Source organism: Mucor mucedo (genome assembly GCF_025094135.1).
Source record: "Mucor mucedo strain NRRL 3635 chromosome Unknown EV154scaffold_202, whole genome shotgun sequence".
NCBI classification, from domain to species: Eukaryota; Fungi; Mucoromycota; class Mucoromycetes; order Mucorales; family Mucoraceae; genus Mucor; species Mucor mucedo.
This window is the reverse complement of record NW_026252486.1, coordinates 28,824-51,426: the sequence shown is the minus strand read 5'-3', so window position 1 is coordinate 51,426 and position 22,603 is coordinate 28,824. Positions and strand designations below refer to the sequence as shown.

Here is a 22,603-nt window from a genome sequence, read left to right as displayed (position 1 = left end):
CTTTTTAGAATTACCCGAATCAACTTTAAACGCTTATTTCTCGCCCAATTATTTTTTTGGTGCGCTCTCTGCAATACATCATACTCAGATTGAGTAAACCCGGTTATATTCGTCATCTTAACAATGTATCACTGCTAATAATAGAGTGCATCTGCTTTTAGGTGGTACCTAAAACAAATTTAAGCAGAAAGAAATATTTAGATGGGTAAAACACATTTTCCTTAAAATTAATATCCCATCTGAAAGGTTAGGGGTGTTCTCAAGCAAATTATTTAAAATTTTAAAAAATGTTTTCTGACATTAAAATATCATTTTAACTCGAAAAAGTACTAAAATCACATCACTCATTTTGTGTGGGAATTCTTTTCTTTCATAACAAATACTAAAAATGTCTTACAACGATAAGTTATATTACTACTAACAACGTATTTGCAACCATCGCAACTTAGTTCTCGCTGAATACCAGCAGCTCATTGAGAGTCAAATAGCATTGAACGAACAGGTTTTTCTTTATTACAAGACCACGTTTTTAGATTCGTCCTCTCTCTTTGAGTTGACGCCTTTTCTCAGTCAAGCTCATTTAACATACCCAACTGAGCCGGTCAACAATCGCCATTCATTCGCCAACTACCATTACTTCCGCATCTCTCACCCATTTTTGACTGATGACGACAATCCACGAACCAGCTATCGCGCCATGTACCGTATGAACCGCACTACGTTTGAAAGGGTTGTAAACGAACTATGGCGAGATCCTGCTTTTTATTCTAGAGATGTAAACCTTATCCCTCCATACGTCCAGATTTCATGTGCAATTTGGCGCCTAGCTAACTGTCACGTTGGCTATCGCTGCGCTCACTTGACTATAGGAGTCTCTCACGGTAGTTACAGAAACGTTACGCAACGTTTTGTAAAAGCCGTTGTTAACAAATTTAAGCATCTTATCGAATGGCCCAAGGACGAGCAGCGTGTCGCTGCAATCAAACATGGTTTCGAGTATGGTATGGGCCGCACTGTTCGGGGTCTACCAGCTGTTGGAGCTTTGGACGGCAAGAACTTTCTGATTGAATCAAGAACGGAACATGCCCAGGATTGGAGGGATTGTAAGGGAGACTTTACCATGAAACTTACGGCAGTATGTGATGATAAGAGTAAGTTTACTTACATTTAGGTTAGTGATTCAGGTAATAATTTATTTGTCCGATTGTATGCAATGATGTTGATTGTTTTGACATAGGTCGTTCACACGATGCTGCTGCTTTCAACCTCAGCGAGATAGCAACAGTTGCCTTGGAAAACCCCCAAGAATACTTTCCTTTGAATGGGTATATCCTTGCAGGTAAAATATATAAGCGTGAATAAAATCTTCGAAAAAAACTAAATATGTTTTAGACTCGGCATACCCGCTATGGCACCATATAATTGTGCCTTACCCTTCTTCGGAAGTCCTTGGAACATCTGATGATGCTTTGGTCAAAAAAAGTTCAACAAGATCCATTCGTCAACTCGAATGGCCATGGAAAGAGCTTTTGGTATATTGATTTCTCGCGGGAGATTCCTCAGCAAACATATATACATCAAGGATACCGGCGATATTGTGGGTATTATCACAGCTTGTGTATTTTACACAATCTGTGTGTTGACATGAATGACCCTGTTCTGGAATTAGTAGAAGATGAGCCGAACGATGTGACGAGCGATGAGCCTGTTTCTAGGCCGGATAATTCTAGTCAGTCAGTCCACAGCACAGCCTATCGGAATGGTCAAACTAGAAGGGACAGCATCAACCGCAGTATGCCTCCTCAACAATAAACCATTAATGTTTGTAACAAAATTTTATATTTTTATTGATCAGTATTATTATTATTATTTTGACACTGTTGGTTTCGATTGGTCATATCCTGAAGGATCGCATCAACAAGTCTTGCAGTTTTTCTGTTACTTTGAGCAAACAGTTCTGCTACTCGATTACTACGTGCAAGTAAGGCAGCATTGGCCTCCGGACTGTACTGAAGAAAGGACTGAAAGTGGTTGTCCCTTTCCAAAGCTTGAGTTTGTTGCACCCGGTCCAAGACACGCAACATGCTGTTCTCGATGCGTTGTTCAGACGCCGATGGTAAAGACAACATCGAAGCTACTCTTAGCTGGGTAGGTTGAAAGGGCTCCGATGCGCGTGCTGCTGGTGCTATTGGTGCCGTTGTTGTTGCTGGTGGAGATGTGGCGGCTGTTGACACACGGGGTGTCTCTAATCTGCGTCTTGCAGTGGGAGGTTGATCTTGTTCACCGACAGCAAAGATTCCCTCGGAACGTACATTACCTGCTGTTGCAGATTGGGTATCCAAAGTACGTAACACATTGTCAGCAGTGTTCATATGGGCAGTATTTTGGCTAGGACCAGCAATAACCTCAGGCTCCAAATTGTCATCATCCTCCGGAGCATCTTCAATTCTTGTTCTGAATTCCTCTGAAATTGAGGAATAAGTGACAGGTCGAAAATATGAAGGTAAGTCTTTAAGACTGCTATATAATTTGTCATAAATGATAGAAAGAGCGGGTGCTGCTTGTCCAGTAGAATTACGGGTGGCTTAATGTCTTTTGAAATCCTGCAAAAGATTTGAAAACTTGCTTCTCAACTGTTCGTCGTTCCGAGGAGCACGTTCAACATTTGCTGCAGGAAATTCACTCGCAAGAAGGTCCAAAATTTCTTTTTTTCCGCCAAGCTTCTAACCGAATCCATAGCATGGAAGTGCTCTTTATACCTTTCAATAAGCAACAAGGTCTCCGCTTGTCCCCATCCAGATCCTCTGAAGCATTGCCAGCCGTCAAAATCATCTTCATTTTGGCATCTTCCACTTCCACTTCCACGTTCACGTTCACGTCCAACACATCCATTCTGGCTGCTCTCAGCGTGACCATAAATAGAGTAAGAAGCATTATTTTGGTTGTTCCTTTTTCAAATAGGTAGAGGCAAAGGTAAAGTATGTTTATTTTGATAAGATTACAAGAAACAAATAAAATAACATTGGCCTCTGTGCCATGTGTGGTGACCTAGCAAGGCTATAGCCATATTAGAGCTAACAAAGGTTTATCCATGCTGATACCATTTGTGATATAAGCTTAACAATAAATGTCATAGTAAGAACTATAAGGATATTACATCACAAGTCTAATTTAGTACGTCTGAGAAATACTTAAAATTTAGTTTAAAGCAAAGAGAGTTAAGAAGACTTAACATTTATTAGAACAAGACTAAATTAGTGACTATGTAATAATCGTATACATTTTTGGTTAATCAATGATAGCTTCAAGATAGCACTAGAGATATGAACACAGCAGACAGTCTTTTATATAAATACTCGTATATTTCATTTATTAATAAAGGACAATCTTATAAACAGTCTCAAACTACTCCTATAGTCTTTTTATAATTTAAACCTTACCTTAAAACACAACACCATGTACAAATGACAGTTTAGCATTTTCTCAAATTGGAGTTGTGATATTTGTGACTTTTGATTTGAATTAAAGGATTTATTTTAAAATTTTAAATACTTTGCTTGGGAACACCCAAAATATTTTTGTTAAAACCAAGACTTTAAAATTTTAAGTAAGTTGTTTGAGAACACCAAAAGTACACCAAAAATTGAAACTCCGACAGTTTAAAATTAAAAAATGTTTTAAGCTCCGATGTCCATCGTATCAGCTTATCTATGACAGAAAACCACATCATAGAGCATCAACCCCTATCATTTTACAGGTAAATCAGCGTCTTAAAAGAATATCAAGAACTATCAAATTATTCCCAAAAAAGCCCTTATACCATTTGGTCAATTTCTGCCGATATTATATTCATAGCAACAATATAAAGTATTTGAACAGTGAATCTTCAAGCCCTCTGTGGCCAAACAGGGAAAGCGAGCAGCATGCATCGACGAGAGTGTATGTTCGACACCCGAGTACCTGTTTGTTTTATTGGTATTATTTTTTTTATTTTTTTAATAGCGCTAAAAATGGCCCAGGCTTAGGCTTTAAGATTTTTTAGGTGCACGTAGCAAGGATATTTTAAACTTTGACAGCCAATTACTCGCGACCCTGCGGTGCGATTTTTTTCTCTTTAGCATATTCTTGTTCAGAATTTCCAGGGCTTTCAGAAAAAGTAATTTATGTTGGCCGGCATATTTCTCAGGAAGCCTCTTATAAAATATACTTTGCTGATATTGCCATTTTTTATTTATTCTACGTCGTAGTTTTTTCAATATCGTATTAATTGATCATCTATTGATCCGTATGCAGTGTATATTATTTCTACTGCTCGTTTAAACTATTCCATTCAATCTTTACTTCTTGTCTCTGTGCGAAAACTCATGTCTTATCTACTTTGGGGCGTTCTTAATTAATCTTCTACTTCTTTCTCAACGTTGGATTTATCTTACTTATTTCTTGTAGAGACACTCGTTAGACACAGTCAAAATAGTTCAAAAATTTACCCCAGTTATTGAAACTGTCGGAAAATAGATTTCTTATTTATTTATTCATTGGTGTAGATCCGTAATCATTATCAAAGCTATATCATCAAACATTGTGATAAGATTTTCGTATTGGGTTAAACGGTGCGCTGAATTTTTCAAAATGCCCCTAGCTGTATTCATGCTTTTAGATCTTTACAAATGTCGTTTCACACTCGTCCATCATTTTGTTAAAAAATGTTAAGTAATAGTTTCACGAATCATTAATCACCTTTTTTTCAGGGTAATTTGATTAGGCAGCTCCCTTTATAGCTTGAGACAATGTAATTCTTAGTGACCCCGCAAAAAATCTTTACATATTACATACTTATTACCAGTAGTACATCTATGTACTGTCTGATTTTTTGGTCACTCTTTCTTTAGTTGTTTTTACCATTAATGATAACAATTCTAGGAATAATTAAACTATTGATATGTAGTTAAAACAATTTTTTGCCATTCGACAAATATTTTTCCATTTTTGTCTTACGTGTCCTTTTTTCCAATTTCTTTCCGCTTGAAACGAAATAGTGTTAGCGTCTTTTTAAATTTTAGGATTAATTTGGAGATGTTACTTAGTCTATATATGTGCTTGCGGTCATTCAGTATGGTTTTTGAAAGTATTAGTTGGTATTATAGTCATTTTTCAGATATTTTACAAAGTAACCTTTTCTTTACTTTATTCATTGATATTTTACTTAGCTCGTGTGTAATTTACATTTTTTTTTGATGATTCGAAACCTATTCCAATTTTCAAACCGTTGTTGATGTTACTGTATGCTTTGAGTTTTGCTTCTACAAGAAATGAATGAGTTACATGTACAAGTATTCCAATAATATTACTGGCGCATTACCTAGACTGTTAAATAATGCGCCAAAACAAAAGAGACGATGTACGACGCGTTTCACTTGCTGCTTCTTCACAGGTATAATACAAAAGGTTGCTGGTGTTGTATACACGAGTCATCAAGTCATTTGGCTTGTCTATGTAGACAGGCACACCTAATATAAAGAGATCCCTCTTGGTCATCTTTTTTTTAAAAAAAGTTAAAGAGCCGTGCAACAGTAGAATGTAGCAATAGTTCTTTTTGTTTTGCTGGAGTAAGAGAGGGATAAATCTAACCACAAATGAAGCCATAGTACAGTCGGTTTTCATCGGTTTTGTTTATTTTTGAGTGATTGAAAAAAGATTCTTCCTCAAGCTATGAACTCAATAATGTATGGATAAGACAGCACAGAGAAAGAAGGTAGTGTTTTCTTTTCATGATATTGAAGACTACAAGCAGTGTTATTCTTTTATAGTGGTAAAAAAGGTCCTTGTAGAGTAGATGGATGAAAGAAAGAACAAGGAAATAAGAGTCCTTTTTCTTGGGTGTTATAATTATAAAAATGGCATGGGTGTTCTTTCGCAACTTTATTTTCTTCCTAGGGCGGTATGGCTGTAGAAAGTGTTGGTGAAAAACGTGTTCAAACGTGCCTTTTTTAAATGTTTCTCTTTTTACCTTTACGTTTTCTTCACATCAGATTTTACACCGTGGCGCATCAGAACTTACAATAAAGGACACAGACCTAAAGAACCCTGTCCCATCACTAGATTCCTCCTTTACACATAAAGCTGTTTTCTTATACGATATCTGGCAGTACAAAGGGTGTAGATAGTTATTTTTAAGGATACGTGAAGATTTGAATAATGCGGCAGATGAAAGAAAAGAATAAAGAAAAAGAAAGAACCGGGAGGATAGATGACGTGTGCGGAGATTTTCTGCTGGCCATTGATTTTGCTTGCGCCCGTGCGCATACACCACTTTCAATTTACATTTGTTGCTACTTGTTTCGTTTGTTCCTTCTTTACATACCGACATGTTTCCCATACAGCTTTTATCAGTCATAGAGGTTACATCAACGTTCTAAATTTTATGGCCCTTTAGATATAAATTAAACTATCAATATAAAAATAAATGAAAAAGAATACATAGACTTGTCATTTATTTTCCACTTTATACAGCTGTCCTTTGTTCCTTACAAAGACTTATATCTTTACTTAGCTTCAACTTTTTTTTAACATAGAAAAGACGTGACATACTCTTGTTCCTGTTTTCCTTCATTTAAAATGCATTTTATGCTTCGTGTTTAAAGCCAATACGCCTTCATCCTATTTATCATGACATACACGATAGTAGCATACGTTCATCTTTACAAATTACACCAAGACCTGTATTAAAAAGATCAGCTTCTCGGTCAAAATTTGATACATCCTTTTACTGTAAGCGTTGTTCCCTTTACTATACTCCATTGAGTCTTTCTTTCATTGTACAATATTATTCTTTACTTGTTCATCATCCTTCTGTGTAAACAAAATGAATCTATCATTACTGTTTAAAGTGAAACCCCTGTCATGATCCTGTTACATTTTATGCCCCAAATATGCAATATGAGTAACCAGCTTTCAGACTCAATATTTATCATTGATCTGTCAGCTCTTTAAATCCTTTGTCATGATCCACATAAGCTATGACTAACTTTTGTCATTGCTTATTCTTTTATTTAATTTCTTGTTTTCCTTTCTCTATAAATATAGCTGATAAATTTCACTTCTCCCAGTTTTCTTTATCAGATATAATTCATAATCATCTTCTCTTTTCTTTCCTCCCTTTTATTCTTAAATAAATAACCTGCTTCAAGAAGCTATTCATTCTCTGTCCTGTCCTTCCTGTTTCGTTCCTCCCTCGTTCCTGACAACCCCCTTCATAAAGAATCTACTTGATTTGGCCATCAATCAATGCACTTACCATGAACAGGCCACCATGATACATTCTCTCTTTTTTTTTTTTTTGTTTAGCTTGACTCATTTTTGAAGAAGCTCGGGGTTTGTGTTCCTCGTCTATCACTTGACTCTGTCTTTGCTGACTTCAATTTATCTACCCAAACTGATGACTCTATACATGGAAGAAGAATGTCGTACTGATTCCTTCTTATAGGTCTTGGCACTCTAATAGAACGATTCACCGCGTTAGTCTCTCACACTGCATTACTATCTTTTGCTTGTGGGTTACGTTCTAAAGAGCCGCGACTCTTGTTATTGATAAGAAAGGAAGAAAATTTAAAATAAAATACTGGTCTTTCGTATAAATATTTCATTTTGTCACAATTAGGATCAATGAAACACTACGACCTTGAATGAAAGCCAAGTAGCAAAAGTGAACTTCTTTATTATTTTGAATATCATTGCAATAAATGTAGTCGCTGTCTTTATAATATATGTAGTCGCTGTCTTTATAATGTATGTAGTGTAATTCTCCAGTTTTGTTCAAAGAAGTCGAGCGAAGCTGAAGATCTTGTAGTTCTTCGTTAAGGCCTTATCCTGCTTGATAACACTAATGAACTTCTTGAATTTTTCCCTGCTCCATCGTTCAAAGGCTGCAACGGAGTAAGGAATTACAATAGCAAGAGCCCCGTACTTGAACTCCTTGAACAAGACATGGAATCTTTTACCAGCAGCTTTTAATAGTCTGGTCTGGTACTTACTATGTTGACCGTCTATTAAAAGAAGGTTAAATTTTTAAAGTACAGTAGTCGCTCGATTTAAGGGTGTTCGATTTAAGGGTATTTTCTATTTAAGGGTGGATTTTGGAAAAACAGCTTCCGTCCCCAGCATTAACACCACTAAACCACTATTCTATTTAAGGGTGAGATTCCGATTCCCCATACCCTTAAATCCAACGATTTGACAGTGTATTTTTGACTTTTTTCTAACTTTTTGATCAGATTTATTGAATGCCCGAATAAAAATAAATATTTCGCAGTAATGATCATATTTCACGGTTAAAAATGGCGTAGTGACTTCTGTTTAAAATAGTCACGCTTTTCGATTTAAGGGTATTTTCTATTTAAGGGTGAGATTTCCGAAATTTTTGGTCATCCTTAAATCGAGCGACTACTGTATGCAATAGGCCATGTATGTTTTACCTTTTATTGTTTGCATGTGTTTCTTGAGTAATCCTTTGCCTTGTAACTGTGACTCTTCCAAGAAACAGAAAAAGGGATAGCATCCAACGTATTGGATACACTTTCGCAACACATAGTATGTCTGACCGGCATTAAAATAAAAGAAGATGTCTTTTAAAAACTTATTTATATCTTCGTGCTGGGTAGTTTAGGTCAGAGTAGGCATTATTCATACTCTAATCGCCTTAAGTTGAAGTTCCTAATTTAAGATAGACTTGTTTTGTCTAATCGCCACTGTGGGCGTTACAATTGCATCAGCCTCCTTTGCAGAGGTGGTAGGCACCTGTACTGGTGTGACCACATTGGTTTCATCGGATTTTTGAGTGTCATTTTAAAACGAGACCGCGTCATCGACGTACGGGTTGGTGGCGTACGATTTCTTTTTCTTACCGGAAGAGCTACCGTCTTGGTTTTCTCCGGCCATTTTTTTTCATTGGCACTGCCATCGGTCTCCTCCCAATGGGCAAGGGCGTAGATTGTTCTGATTATGTACATCTTAATATATATACATTTTTAAAATAAAAAAGAGCTCACCTTCTTCGGTTGGTAATTGAATATTTGACATTCTCAAACCTTGACTAATAAGATGGCATAGTTTTCTGGATCTAACAAAAATAATTGGTTATCTTTTACAAGATGATTGGTTTACCTTGTACTTACATTCGCTTTTGATACTAACATGCACGTTATTTAATTTAGTTATTTATGCTTTCTTTGTGTTTGATGTCGAACAATGAAAAGGGTGAGAGATAAAGAAATTTGTCGTCCATCACCACCTTTCAATATGCATTTTGGATTCAATCGCGTACCTGTCGGAAAGCGACTTTTTGTATGTAGGTGCAAAAGTCGAATTATTCTGTTTTTCTTTTTCGCGTTCTTCTTTTAATAGTAGCCGAGAGCTATATTAAATACTATCGCTACTTTACTATCAGAAATAGCTGTTTTATGTCTATTCCACGATCATTGTATACGCACAAAATCATAAGAAAAAAACCGATAAGCATTCATTGTTTTACGTTTCAAAAGACGGGTGAGATGTCTAAATTAAAAGCATTTCGTTCTCATCTTATAGCCTTAGATTGGATCGAAGTCGGGTGTTAAAAAATTTCTGTCTGCTCTTTTTGTTTCTTTCAAACGACGGGCTTTCCCTATGCTCCCCCGCTTTAATATTTTAGCACTAATAATGTTTGATAACTATCAGCAAAACGTTTTTATAACTAAATATTTAAACTAATTGCTTATGTTTCAAAGAAATGTTACAATCGTTCGTCTGTCAGAAATCTGTAGCAAAACGTTTTTTGGGGTATAAAATTTTAATTAAAAAAGAGCAAAACGTTTATCAGGTTCAAGCTTAGGGACAGGTTATATTAATTGTTTTCCATGAGAAATGATTCGTATCGCATTATTTGGTATATAAGACATGGTATCGAAATACTTAGTCAGGTTAATTATAATGCGTACAAAATACAACATTAGGACTAGACACCTGTAGTGATATACTTTACAAGGAGTTGCGTAACTTCAACACAGGCAATTATTATGTTGGGTAAGACTTTACAGGAGATTCCATGGCAACCAAAATAGTAAACTTCTGTCTTTTTGGACATTCCTTGCACACGTGATTAGGCGGAATAATAATCAGGAGTAAGACTATATCAAGTTTACGGCAGAGATTGCGTAAAAAAAAATTGAAAATGCGTTTATTTTTCTAGCCATAAAATTTGCAGCTCAATATACAAATAGACCTTGGACACAATAATTGACCTTCTGCTATTGCAGTTTTTGTAAAGGCTCCATATATTTTGAAATAACGAACACTACAGCCACGTTTTAGCAATTAAATATCGACCAGTCAACCGACCGGCCAAAAAATAATTTACGAACGGTCAACCTGCCGATCGAAAACTGAAAGACGATCGGTCAACCCGCTGGTTGATAGTTAGAGGACTGTCATGAACCGCCTATGTTTCAGTTGCATATAATCATGCAAAATGCCTCAGACCATTATTGAAACCCAACTAGCCCATTGTTCCTGTTCCACCTGTTCCACCTGTTCCACCTGTTCCCTGTTCTCTGCCTCCTGTCACACATGTCACTGTCAAACATCACTATTGTATCCTGTCTAACGCCTGTTTTCCAAATAATGTATCCCTGTTGTCCCTTGTGCTTGTAAAACCATTTAACATGCGTTCCCTTGGTAACTCTGCCTTTGAACTCCCTTATAAAACATTAATAATATCAGCTCATGTTATCCTCTGTATCTATCTGCGAAATTATATGTGTTCATTCCCGCTACCCCAAAGGTGTCCCAAACTAAATATGGCCGTTCCCAAGCAAACATTATTTTCAAAAACAAATCGCTCGATTTGTAAAAAGGTTTGGTCCCCCCAGTATAAGTACTAGCTTATAATTTTAGTATACTGAGGATAGCAATGTGGCCCATATACAACCAGTAAATAAGACATGCTAGTTTAGTAATTAGAAATATTATTTTAAGTCATGTCTCACATGTTTTTACTTTTTTGTAATTTATAGCCCCCACCTACGAGGGTATAAATTACTAATTTGTAAATTGCCCAACCCCCCATAAATTTTGGCTGGTAAAATGTTTTTTCATAGTTTAAATTACTATTTTGAGCTAAATACTTTTGTTCCCAAAACGTAAAAAAAGTTTTGCTTGGGAACGGCCTATGACTAATAGTCAGTCTTTGTTAATCTGATCCCCCAACTTTTGTTTACCCAATCTGTCAATAAAGATAATTAACAGCATGTTTATTTATTCTTATTTCTGTTTTCAAGATCTTATCTATTTTTCCTGCTCCTCTGAATAAACCTTTTTCTACCTTCATTCCTTTTTATATATGTATTAATACTAATAGATATATAATGTCTGTTTCTTTTGTCCTCACCCTAATAATTGCTCTGTTCTGCTCTTGCCCCGATCCACTCCTCACAGGCCTACTAATTGAACAGGTTATCTTGATTAATTTTTTTTATAGCTCTGTTCAATACACCAATACTAGAACCAGACTCCAAAGCAATGACACCATTAGAGCAGCATTGGACTAAACGAAAATGTGGTAGACTCAAAAATGGGTTACATGTTTAGAATAAAAATGTTTCAGTAAAGGTTATGAAAAAAAAGGGTTTAACATCTTATAATAGTGATAATAGCTTATATATTTCCTATGAAGCGCTGTTAACCGGATCCATAACTTAATAATAACAAAAAACAGAAAACTAAAAATGTTTGGAAAGTTTCCCTATGAATGAGTATGTGATGTCATTACACAAAATACGAAAACCTTAAACGGTTACGATACTTTGGAGGGCACTGTATATACGTTTTTGAAATTCAGCGCACGTTTAAGGATGTTCTGATATGATTTGCGACTTACCTTAGATGTGAAATTAGCTCAGATAATCCCCATACAAGTTTAGAATGCTTGAACCATTTCGGAACCGTTTCTAATTTCTTATAATGTATTTTGGTCATTAGTTTAATGTAATCAGGGAACCCTTAAGTATCGGATCTGTAGGGATAACGGACCGGAGTACCCTAAAGTTAACGGATTTTCAGGGATAACGGACCGGAGTACCCTAAAGTTAACGGATTTTCAGGGATAACGGACCGGAGTACCCTAAAGTCAACGGATTTTCAGGGATAACGGACCGGAGTACCCTGAAATCAACGGATTTTGAGGGATAACGGACCAGAATTCTCAGATTTGTATGATTTAGGCTGCTGACATGAAACAAAATAAATTGAGATCTTAAATAGAAGATGTACTAATATGGACAAGCTCCGTTTTTTTTTTAAAAAAAATGTTTTTTTATGAATATTTTTTTCCTAAATTGAATTCTGTCAAAAACAATGTTCCCATATTTTTTTATTATCAATCTACTGATCAAAAATGAAAAATCTGTTGGCATCGAATGTGAAGCCTCCAGAAATAAACGGTCCTAAAATAGACAACTAAAATGCGAAAATACAAAATAAAATTTTATTACTGTTTCCTTACCTTCATTTTTTTAAAATGAACAATCAAAACAACAACAACAACCCTATTAATTTCCAATTTATTTAAGTGACACCTAATGGTGTAGGCTATGGTAGCAACCGTCGCATGCTACTACTGTTTCAGAAGAAGAAAAGGTTCCTGTCGTCGTTCCGGCTGTGGCCCCCGTTTTCCCTGCTGCTCCTGCTACTGCCACTGCTGATGCCACTGCTACTACCACTGCTACTACCACTGCAGATGCCACTGCAGATGCCACAGATGCTGATTTCACGGATGCTGCTGCCACTATTACGTTTCAGATACGAGCTACAGTCACTGCAACTGGAATTAAGCCAGCACTTTTACTCTGATTGAATTGTATGCTAATAACAACAACCGGTTGGAGTCCACTCGTACTTTAGCTGAACGAAATGAGTTGTACCGTGTCATGTTGCACGCATTCAACACCAAAACCAGCACCAAACAAAGAATATCTACGAGTGCTTTAAAGTCTAAGTGTTCTGCTTTCTGTGCTGCCTTCAGACATCGAAATGACAGGTTGAATGCGACTGGTAGGGAACCAATTGAAAACTGGACTTACCATGATGCGATGGAGAACGCCACCAGTGAGGTGCCCACCGTGATCCCACTTAATGTGTATTCCTCTCTTCCTGGAGAGACGACCGATATTCGTGGTGAGGCTGTCAGTGCTTGACGAGGAAGGACCGTCGAAGACAATGGTGTTGAGGAGGGTGTGACTCGTGGGGCTGCCAGTAGAAGTAGAGTGGTCAACCGAACGATCGAGCATCTGGTGACCTCTAGTAAGGAGATTGAGGCACGTTGTTTTAAGCGTGGAGAGCCTGAGCGTAGAACGTTCAGTAGAAATCTTGCTCCTTCGACAACGTTTTTTGGTCAGCCGTTGAAGTCCATGGACAAATAGGACCAGGTGCAGTCTCGCATCGCCGTGCTGTTGCAGGCCAGTCTGGATATCGAGCGCCATATGCTGATGGTAATGAAAGGGGATTTCGGCTCAAGCAACAACAACGCCACCAGCTACAATGCGTTTGAAAACGGTGACTACAATTATACCAACCACACCAGCTACTACTTCCGCCCAGATGACAATGGTATTCCTGAAGCCAATGACTATCAGTACAACAGTCCTTCTGCCAGCAGCACCAGCGCGTACAACAACACCCACGCCAACAACACCAACACCAGCAACATCGTCGTCAGAAGCACCCTTTCCAACAGCACCCTCCCATACAACACTGCCTCCACCCCCTCTGCCAATGACATGCGATCGATGGCAATGTGACGACGGTTTCTCGTGTTCCGTCAGACTTGCTTGATATCACTTGTCCTTTGTCCGATGAATATAAACCTCATAACATCGACTAAAATATAATGGGCTTTTTTCTTCAATAATAAATTTGTTTTATTTTTCAAAAAAATTTGGTACTTGACACATTTAAGGAAAGCTGGATTAAAGATGCGCAAGCGGGCACGGTTACCTATAACACATGTATCATCCTGCTCTCCAACTACAAGACCAGCAGGTTCAAGAACCAAACCATTGAAACCTAGCTCCCCTCTTGCCGTTCATGCAGTGTGTAGAATAGCACACGACCCGATGATATCATTGATATCCAAATTATTATACACGTAAATATGGAATTGTGTGAATCTCCACTGATGAACGAACTTACCAAAAGTTCTTTCAATGGCCATTCTTCTGGCTGAATGCGGATAGTTGACTAACCTCTTGCGCGGATCCCGGAGACATTCTCTTTCAGGGAATGGTGTAACCGAATTGGCAATGTTAGGATAGGCCGAATCACCGAGAAAATAAATTCATTTAGTGAAGTAATGCCGAGGATTGTTCATGATCTTCCAGCTGAGATCCCTGGAATTATAGGCTGAGGCATCGTGACTTCTGCGTAGTGTACTCAAAGTAAATTAGTTTCCAACTCTTATCTTTATATTGGTCATTATTACCAGAGTCTCCTTGGCGAATGTAAGTAAACATACATGTATCGTCACAAACAGCGGTAAGTTTAATGGTGTAGTTGTTTTTTCTGTCACGGAACCCTGCTCCATAAGCGGTTGGAGTTGGCTTATGAATGGTAAAGTTTTTTGCCATCAATAGCACCAATTGCATCAAGAATACTCACACCGAGAGCTTTGTTGAATCCAGCAGGTATAGCACTCGCCATGGCTAAATTGGTATGCCAATCCATCATATAGCTAAGCACATCTTTGATGGTTTTACCGTACGCCTCGTGAAATTGGTATAGCTGCCATACAAAAAACCATACAGGACATACATTTTTTTGTATCCAAAAGGACAATTGGCCAGTCTTAAAAGACAGGTAGCTATCGGGATGGAGACAGGAACGTTGTTTGGTGTCTTGAAATCAAATTCAGGATGAGTAGACAGCCTGTTGACAAACCAATTTAAAGAGTCCGTTCCCATTTGATATGGGGCACGGAAGCAATCTACTTGTTTTTCGTCGTCGTCGTTAAGGTTGGGATGTTGTACCTCCCAAAAAGTGTATCTTTCAGACACTCTTGTGGCACCCACACCGTTATTTCACGTTCTGTTGATAATTTCTCCAGTATTAACAAAGGCATTGAAGTAATAGCCATTCCAAGTTCCTCGAGAAATCGGCTGCAAAAAAGTCGTACTGCAATTGCTGTTCTCCACGCAAACGCACATTACTGACAGTACACAGTGGCGGACTGGGTGGTAAAAACCCGCAACATGTGGTAAAAACCCGCAACATTTGGTGGTAAAAACGTCCATTTTATACCACCGAATGTTGCGGAATTGTGGTTCATTTACCACCGGATGTGGTAAAACTCCAAAATTATACCACCTATTGTTGCGGGTTTTTGCTACATGTTGCGTGTTTTTACCACCTAGTGTTGCGGGTTTCTTCCGCATGTTGCGTATTTATACCACTTCTAGTAGCTACTAAATTCCACTTGATGCGTCTTTTTACCATAATATAGCGTCCTTTCACTCAAAACGTAGTACGTACGTTATTACATCACTTTAACTATATTATTATTGATGCTGATGAACCTTTATACTGTTGTGCAATCAAGAAATACATTATATAATAAAAAAGCAGGGTTTAAATGAAAACGTTTTATTTTATTCAATTTTTATTTTGTATTTTACTTTATTTATTATAATTTTTGTACATATCATCTCCAAATTAATAAGGTACACTTACCTCCGTAATACTTCTTGCACTTACCTCCATAATACTTCTTGCACTTACTATTAACGGGCCCAATTAACACCATACTAGCCAAACAGCCGCCTATAGATACAGGTAACATTCGAGAGTCCCGCGAGATGTAGCAGTATATAGACCAAATCATTTTATCAGCCTAAAAAAAAATGCAGCCTAAAAGAAAAAATTGCAGCCTAAAGAAAAAAATATAGCCTAATTGAAAAATTTTCACAGCCTAAACCTGCTTTTCAAGTCCAAAGACGGCTCGAAATCTATACAACTCTTTAGAAAAACCGTATTGGAAATTCAAATGATAATTACCTTCGGCATATGACAATGTATACACACAAATTCTTGGTACTTTAAAGTGTAATGACATAATAATAATTTGTATTTCATATGTCATATTTACCTAGTTTGTATAATCTACGGTATCTATTACTTAAATAACAGCACTTACAACACGAAGCAGAATTCCGGGCTGCCTTAAAAAAAGTTATAAGAGAAAGAAAGGGAGAAAACTAAATGAACAAATTTATTAATCTATAGCAAATTATTTAAAGTGCGAATCACGCTAAAACATCTTCTACAGTAGCTGATTGTAACACTTTTTTGTAGAAGCACATCATCCATTTTTCTACGGATTTGCTCCTTATTGGTCAAAGAAGAGTCATATTCTTCTTATAAAGCTTGTTTGCCTTAAATTAACTATACTCATAAGGTTAATCATTATCCTGCTGGTTCTTTAGCTGATTTGTAAGTTGGTCGTATCTTTCTCTGTAATGCGTAGACAAGTTTTATTATAATTAAATTCTTTTCAACAATTGATCTAATGACAGTGCTTGTAAAAGAAAAAAATTTAAAAAGAGGAAAGGAAGGAAAAATAAAAATAAATATAAATAAAAAATTATATGCCGATGGTTGCGTGTTTTATCCACCATGTTGCGTCTTTCCGCAACATGTCGTGGAATTACGCAACATGTTGCGGGTTTCCGCTACCGAGTCCGCGGCTGTGGTAAGGTGCAACAAATCTACAATTTCTTGGTTCTTGGCAGCAATGTTTTCACTAGATGCATAAAGAACAGTTTGTTGTTGTCTTAACATTTTGAAGATGAGAAAAATTTGTTGGTGAGTTTGAGAATTCATTGAGAAATTTAATTGAAACAGAGAAAAGGAAAAAAGAAAAGGTAAAACAGGAACAAAATAAAAAAAAATCTTGCTGATAGTTTAGTAAAATCGAATTGCACTAGTTCCAGGATAATATTTATTTTTATTGTTTATATTTTTTTAAAAAGCAGGTTTTGGAAAAAGATTGGCCTTCAAAAAAAAATATTTAAAAAAACGGCGCTTGTCTGTATTAGTACATGTATTTAGGATCCCAATTTATTTTATTCGATGTCAGCAGCCTAAACTTGTCTCTTATAGGAATCGAACCCAGTCAGGAATATGCGGTGTGTGTAGATGCTGATATTAAAACGTACTTTGTATAATGGCTACTGATGTCTAGACGTCAAGACTAGTACCATTCGATAGCTCTCGTTTTTTTACATCTAAATCAAAAAATGTTATATGCATCCAAATCAAATTGCTTGTCGCTAACTCTAACCCTGATTTATCTTAATTATCTCTATGGTTACTAAACTTACTCTCTCTATATACCCCTTTTCCACGTAGGATAGCCAAGCGTGTTTTTCATTCCAGATTTCATCGGGTGTTACTAATCCATCAGTGGATCCTGTCAAATTACTTGCGTATGCTGACGACATCATCTGCCTTTTGAATGATCCTAGTGAACTGACACACCTACAGGCCCATTTGTCTCTTTATTCACGTGCTTCCAACGCCAAAGTCAACTTCCATAAAACTGAAGCTGTCTCACTATCTGGAGCTTCTTCCATCTACAAATCGGTTTGGCGGTCAGCATTGCTGTCTTATAACATCACGAAGTGGCCTGATTGTCAATCCCCTGCTCCGGTTGTGTATTTGGGTTTTCCATTATACACCTCAACTTCTCAGCTTAACTTGTTTATTGACGGTATTTTGGACAAGGTTTCTAAAGCCTGCAAAATTCACCAACAGCGTGGTTTATCTGTTCGGGGGAGAGCCACGGTTTTAAACTCTCTGGTACTTAGTAAACTCTGGCATGTCCTCCGCGTGGTCTCAGTCCCGATGTCCTTTCTCAAGTCTATGCAATCCGTGATTTCGAAATTTATCTATTTTCATATATTTTCTAAGATCAGCTTTGGAACAGCCTGTTCAAGCCGTTCTTGTGGTGGATTAGGTGTACTTGATCCGGTCTTACAACAATCGGCATTATAACTGCGTTGGCTACAACCTCTCATGTCTTCACCAACTGATATATCTGTTTCTGTTACCCCGCATATTAAATCTTTTGTATTGGTTCGACTAATCGCCTTCTGGTACTCTCAAGTCTCCACATCTGTATCTGTTAATCACTTTCCAACTGTTCCTCAAGATCTTGACCAACGGTTTTATTTTCTATTTCCTACACGTCGTCCGCCTGCTACCAAAAACATTAACGGGTCTCTATATCTACTTTTCCAAGCCATTGATCGACTACCTAAATCATACACGGATGTTGTTATCAGCGCTGCTACTTGTTTAGAACTTCCAATGGCTTCCATTATCATTGACTCGCAGCTGTCTACTTTGCGTCGATCTATGGCATCAATGCCTAGTTCCGTATCTTATACTCTTGACTCAGCCAACGAAAACTGTTTACGCCCTAAACGTTCGACAGAATTCACCATCTACCCATCCTTATCTCGACAAATCCTTGCTTTAGTGACCAATGATGAGCTTGCACTTCTGCCCTTCTTTGTTCGCACTTTCATCCCTCCTTCCCGTGCCTCCGGTTATACTCCAGTTCCCGATCACTCGGTAGTGGATATCACGCCATTCCTAATTGCATTACAGTTTGTTTCTCCTCCCGGCTCTCCACATGACCCGTTAACCACGAAGATTTTCCGTCAATGGTGTTCTCCCTCACCTACCCATTTTTCTCTTCCTCCTCCATTTGAACCCACTCTATCCACGGATTGGTCTAAATTTTGGAATCTCCCCTTGTCACATTCTTGCCGCAATGTCTGGTATAGATATATTCATAAGAAAATTCGTCATAGATCTATTCTACATAGATTTATGCCAGCGTACTTTCTGTTGTGAAATAGAAAGGGAAAGGGCAAGTACTGTTACGACTAAGTCGTCTCTAATTTTTTATTTAAAAAGAAGATGGAGATAATTCTACAAAACTATGAAGGGGTATTTATATATAATTTGAAAGGTATTAAGAGGAGGGTATTGACAGTGACCAGCACCGGTGATTCCATAACAAGCAAAACCTTGACAGTCATCACTTAATTGACGGTTCTACTAAATATGGGAAAAGAAGGCGGAAGGAAGAAGGAAAGACCAAAGCCACGTAAACAGGTTTATGATTTACCAAACTTAGTTTACCGAGGTCAAGAAATAAATAAATATAAAGAAGTAAATAAACAATTATACAAACAATAGCACTCATTGTCGTATTTGACGCCTAATTCCACGAATATAATTACTCTTATCTTGTCACTCAATTATAATACATATAACCTATGTATTATAAGTACCATATTGCGAATACATTCCTATTGGTACGACACAGTACCAGCTACCTCATATGTCAAACTGAGATCAGATTTCATAATCGTTCCTGGATTGGTCGAGTAGCTGCCGAATCTTCTAGTTTCTTATAAATTTATTTTAGTAATCCAATCAAGGACCCTGTCATTGAATGGATAAACTATAATGCTCTAGAAGTGCCGGATATGGGTCAACTAGCTCCTTGTATATAACAATAAGCTATGTTTCATATGTAACTGATTTCTAAATCTAATTCTACCATTTCCCAGTTTGCGGGTAAATAGTCAATTCGATCTGCGCAGGAAAAATCTTGAAGTAATAATTGAATATAAAAAGGACCTCTATTTTTATCATGACAAACTCTCCAACTTATAATAAAGGATTAAAGAGTCTCATTTCTTTACTTGTTTATTTTTATCGTTTATTTTCTACCTTTTTATTCCTCAATTATCACACTCATTTCCATATACGTATGGCTCAGGTCCTATAAGACTCTTCGCTCGATACACGTTACACAGCATTGTTTTATTGATAGAGGTAAATTGTGGAACAACTAATTCCCACCAGTGTGATTATATGGAATCATGTCCTTATTGGATCATCTCCGATAGTTCTACTCTAGGTGTGTTAGGGCCCTCACAAGCAACAAAATTATTTTTTTAAACATCCAGATTTAGGACTTTATTATTATTTTTTTTTTTTTATTTTATTTTGTGAAAGGTTACAATTTTGCCAAATAGATGAATAAAAAATTAAGTGGATATATATAGGCGATTAACAATAACACCGAATTTTCTCCAGTGCCAAAATTTTCGAAATATCCCAATAAAGGATTAAAATCCAACGACCCCAGAATCCTTCTATCAGATGAAAAATCAGCCAAATTGGGCTACTGAACTCACCATTGTTTTTTTTTTTTTTTTTTTTTTTTTTTTTTTTTTTTTTTTGATAAAAGAGTTGTGTTTGTGATCCTCTTCATTTTTCTTTACCGATTCTTAACTATCCAATTTTATTTAATAAAATGCCTTTCCAAAAGTACACTACCATCGTCATATGGGATTCAGCAAGCACCAACGTTTTGATCGAGTTGTTTTCCGATTACGTTGTAAACGTGGGTGTTATTCGCTCACCTCAAGCAAAGCTGAATTTGAACAAGGCAACGGAAGATGCTTTTAATGCCAGTGACGCTATCAACGGTAGAAGGGACTTTGCAGGGATGAATAACAAGTGGATTCGCCTCTGTGATACGTTCAGAACCAGACGAGACGATGCTAATTCTACTGGTAGTGCACCTCTTCAACACTGGGAGTTTCACGATCTGATGGAACAGGCAACATCGAGAATGCAATAAAACTGTAGTGGAGACTTTGTTGTCGGTAAAGTGTAGAAATGTCTGATTCCATAATCATATTCATATCATCATCAAGTCCAAATAAAATTTATTGCGATTCAGCAACTACTGTAACAATTTGAGATAGGTTCATTTTGTTTTCTCTAGAAATAAAAAGTATATCGAAACAATAGAGTCCTTGAAAAATAATAACAGATAGGTTAGCATTTTGAGTGAACTTTATATTTTAATCGTTCAAAAAGGGTCATTAAAAAGCAACGTCATGGATTTTGGAAAAAGCTTTCTTTTGGAAGTCTGAAGTAACCTTTCACAAAAAAAAAAAAAAAAAAAAAAATAATAATAAAGTCCTTAATCGGGATCTTTAAAAAAATAATTTTGTTGCTTGTGAGGGCCCTTATTATGTTATCCTCAACATCACTCCCTACCAGATTCAACATGCTGTTGAGTCGGCAAATGGTTGACTAGTAATTCTATAATGCTTCTATTTCTTTCATATGTCTGCCGATTTACTCGTGCGGATCATTTATCAATTCGTGACTGCTTCAAGCGTCACGTCATCCTTAACGTTTAGTTTCCTTATTCGCTCTTCGTCTTTTTATTCTATCCTCTCTGCTCTCAACTATGGAGGGAACAGCTCTCTTGAACAATGCTTCACGACTACTACCAGTCTGATTTCTATTGCTTGCTCTCTTTGATTCAGCATGACTCGAAGTCTTTATGATCCGCTGCTCAGATGATTCCAATTGCGCTCTTTCAGATTCCAGCTTCTTCAAGGCATCATGCTTATTCCAGTATCGCTGTATTATAGTGGGATCCGTGAAAGCACTTGCCTTCTGCCATGTATTAGCACGCTCACCATAGCCAGCCCATTTTACCAGAAACTCTCTATTACCAGAGGTTCCCCGATGGTCACGTATATCTTCGACCTCGAAGTATTCTTCTTCAATATTCGACTCATCCAGGTTTACAAGCTTTAGTTCCGATGGAGTATAGTTACGATGCAACAACTCATTCTGTTCATCTTTTAATTCATATGATCCACCCTGATTCTTCCTGACAACTGTATATGGTCCTTCATATAATGGCGCCAATTTACTTGATCTGCTCTTTAAACGAACCATAACGTGCGAACCGACCGGTATGTCGATGAGTACGTTTTTACTATTGTATCTTTTACTATATTCCTCATTAATTTTATTTGTTCTCTCCGCAATAGCAGGAAACACCAGCTCTTCCATATGCGTAATGCGATCCTCTAATTCTTTTACGGACATCAGGTCCTTTGGAATTGGGTGCTTGGAAATATCAGCATAGTCATCAGGCAGATTGACACGACGTGCGTACATCAGCGAAAAGGGAGAGCTCAAAGTTTTATTTTTTATGTACCTGTTTATGCATAGCTGTACAATTGGTAGGTAATGACTCCAATCTCTGCCATTGGATTGAACCATCTTACGCAGCATATTAACGGCAATTTTCACGCTAGCTTCCGCACTACCATTACCTTGAGGATGATACGGTGTGGTGTATCTTCTATCGATACCCAAGTTTTTGGACAGATGGTGCATCAGCCCATTCTTAAACTCAGCTCCACAGTCGGACTGGCATATACGTGGAAAGCCGTAATCACCAAACACTTGTATCATTGTCTTAGCTACAGTATCAGATTGCTTGTTCTTCAATGGCCTAATCACGATATACTTTGTGCAAATATCCGTGAGCACAAATAGATAAACGTAGCCCTCTTCAGTAGGAGCAAGAGGTCCAGCCAAGTCCATTGCTACATGATCAAATGGTCGCTGTGCTACAACGCTCGTCAAAGGATGATATCCCTTCTTTACAATATTGTGCTTTTGG

The 22,603-nt window shown here is 37.2% G+C and overlaps 3 protein-coding genes across 3 annotated transcripts; 1 reads left to right on the top strand and 2 right to left on the bottom strand.

Moving 5' to 3' along the window:
* Positions 1-4,532: 4,532 nt before the first annotated feature.
* Positions 4,533-6,394, bottom strand: EV154DRAFT_487765 (uncharacterized protein; the record flags this gene model as incomplete). The annotated part of the gene is made up of 7 exons (XM_051599012.1): positions 4,533-4,639; positions 4,900-4,931; positions 4,996-5,045; positions 5,224-5,300; positions 5,415-5,535; positions 6,059-6,139; positions 6,362-6,394. The coding sequence occupies 7 exons, from the start codon at positions 6,392-6,394 to the stop codon at positions 4,533-4,535; spliced, it is 501 nt and encodes a 166-aa protein (XP_051451152.1).
* Positions 6,395-10,514: 4,120 nt separating this feature from the next.
* EV154DRAFT_487763 (uncharacterized protein) lies at positions 10,515-12,006 on the bottom strand (the record flags this gene model as incomplete). Its single annotated transcript, XM_051599011.1, has 2 exons — positions 10,515-10,728; positions 11,909-12,006. The coding sequence occupies 2 exons, from the start codon at positions 12,004-12,006 to the stop codon at positions 10,515-10,517; spliced, it is 312 nt and encodes a 103-aa protein (XP_051451151.1).
* An 8,020-nt stretch (positions 12,007-20,026) lies between these two features.
* Positions 20,027-21,139, top strand: EV154DRAFT_556614 (uncharacterized protein). Its single transcript, XM_051605364.1, has 2 exons — positions 20,027-20,321; positions 20,343-21,139. Exon 2 carries the CDS (start codon positions 20,417-20,419, stop codon positions 20,744-20,746), a length of 330 nt encoding a protein of 109 aa, XP_051451150.1. The 5' UTR covers positions 20,027-20,321; positions 20,343-20,416; the 3' UTR covers positions 20,747-21,139.
* Positions 21,140-22,603: the final 1,464 nt, after the last annotated feature.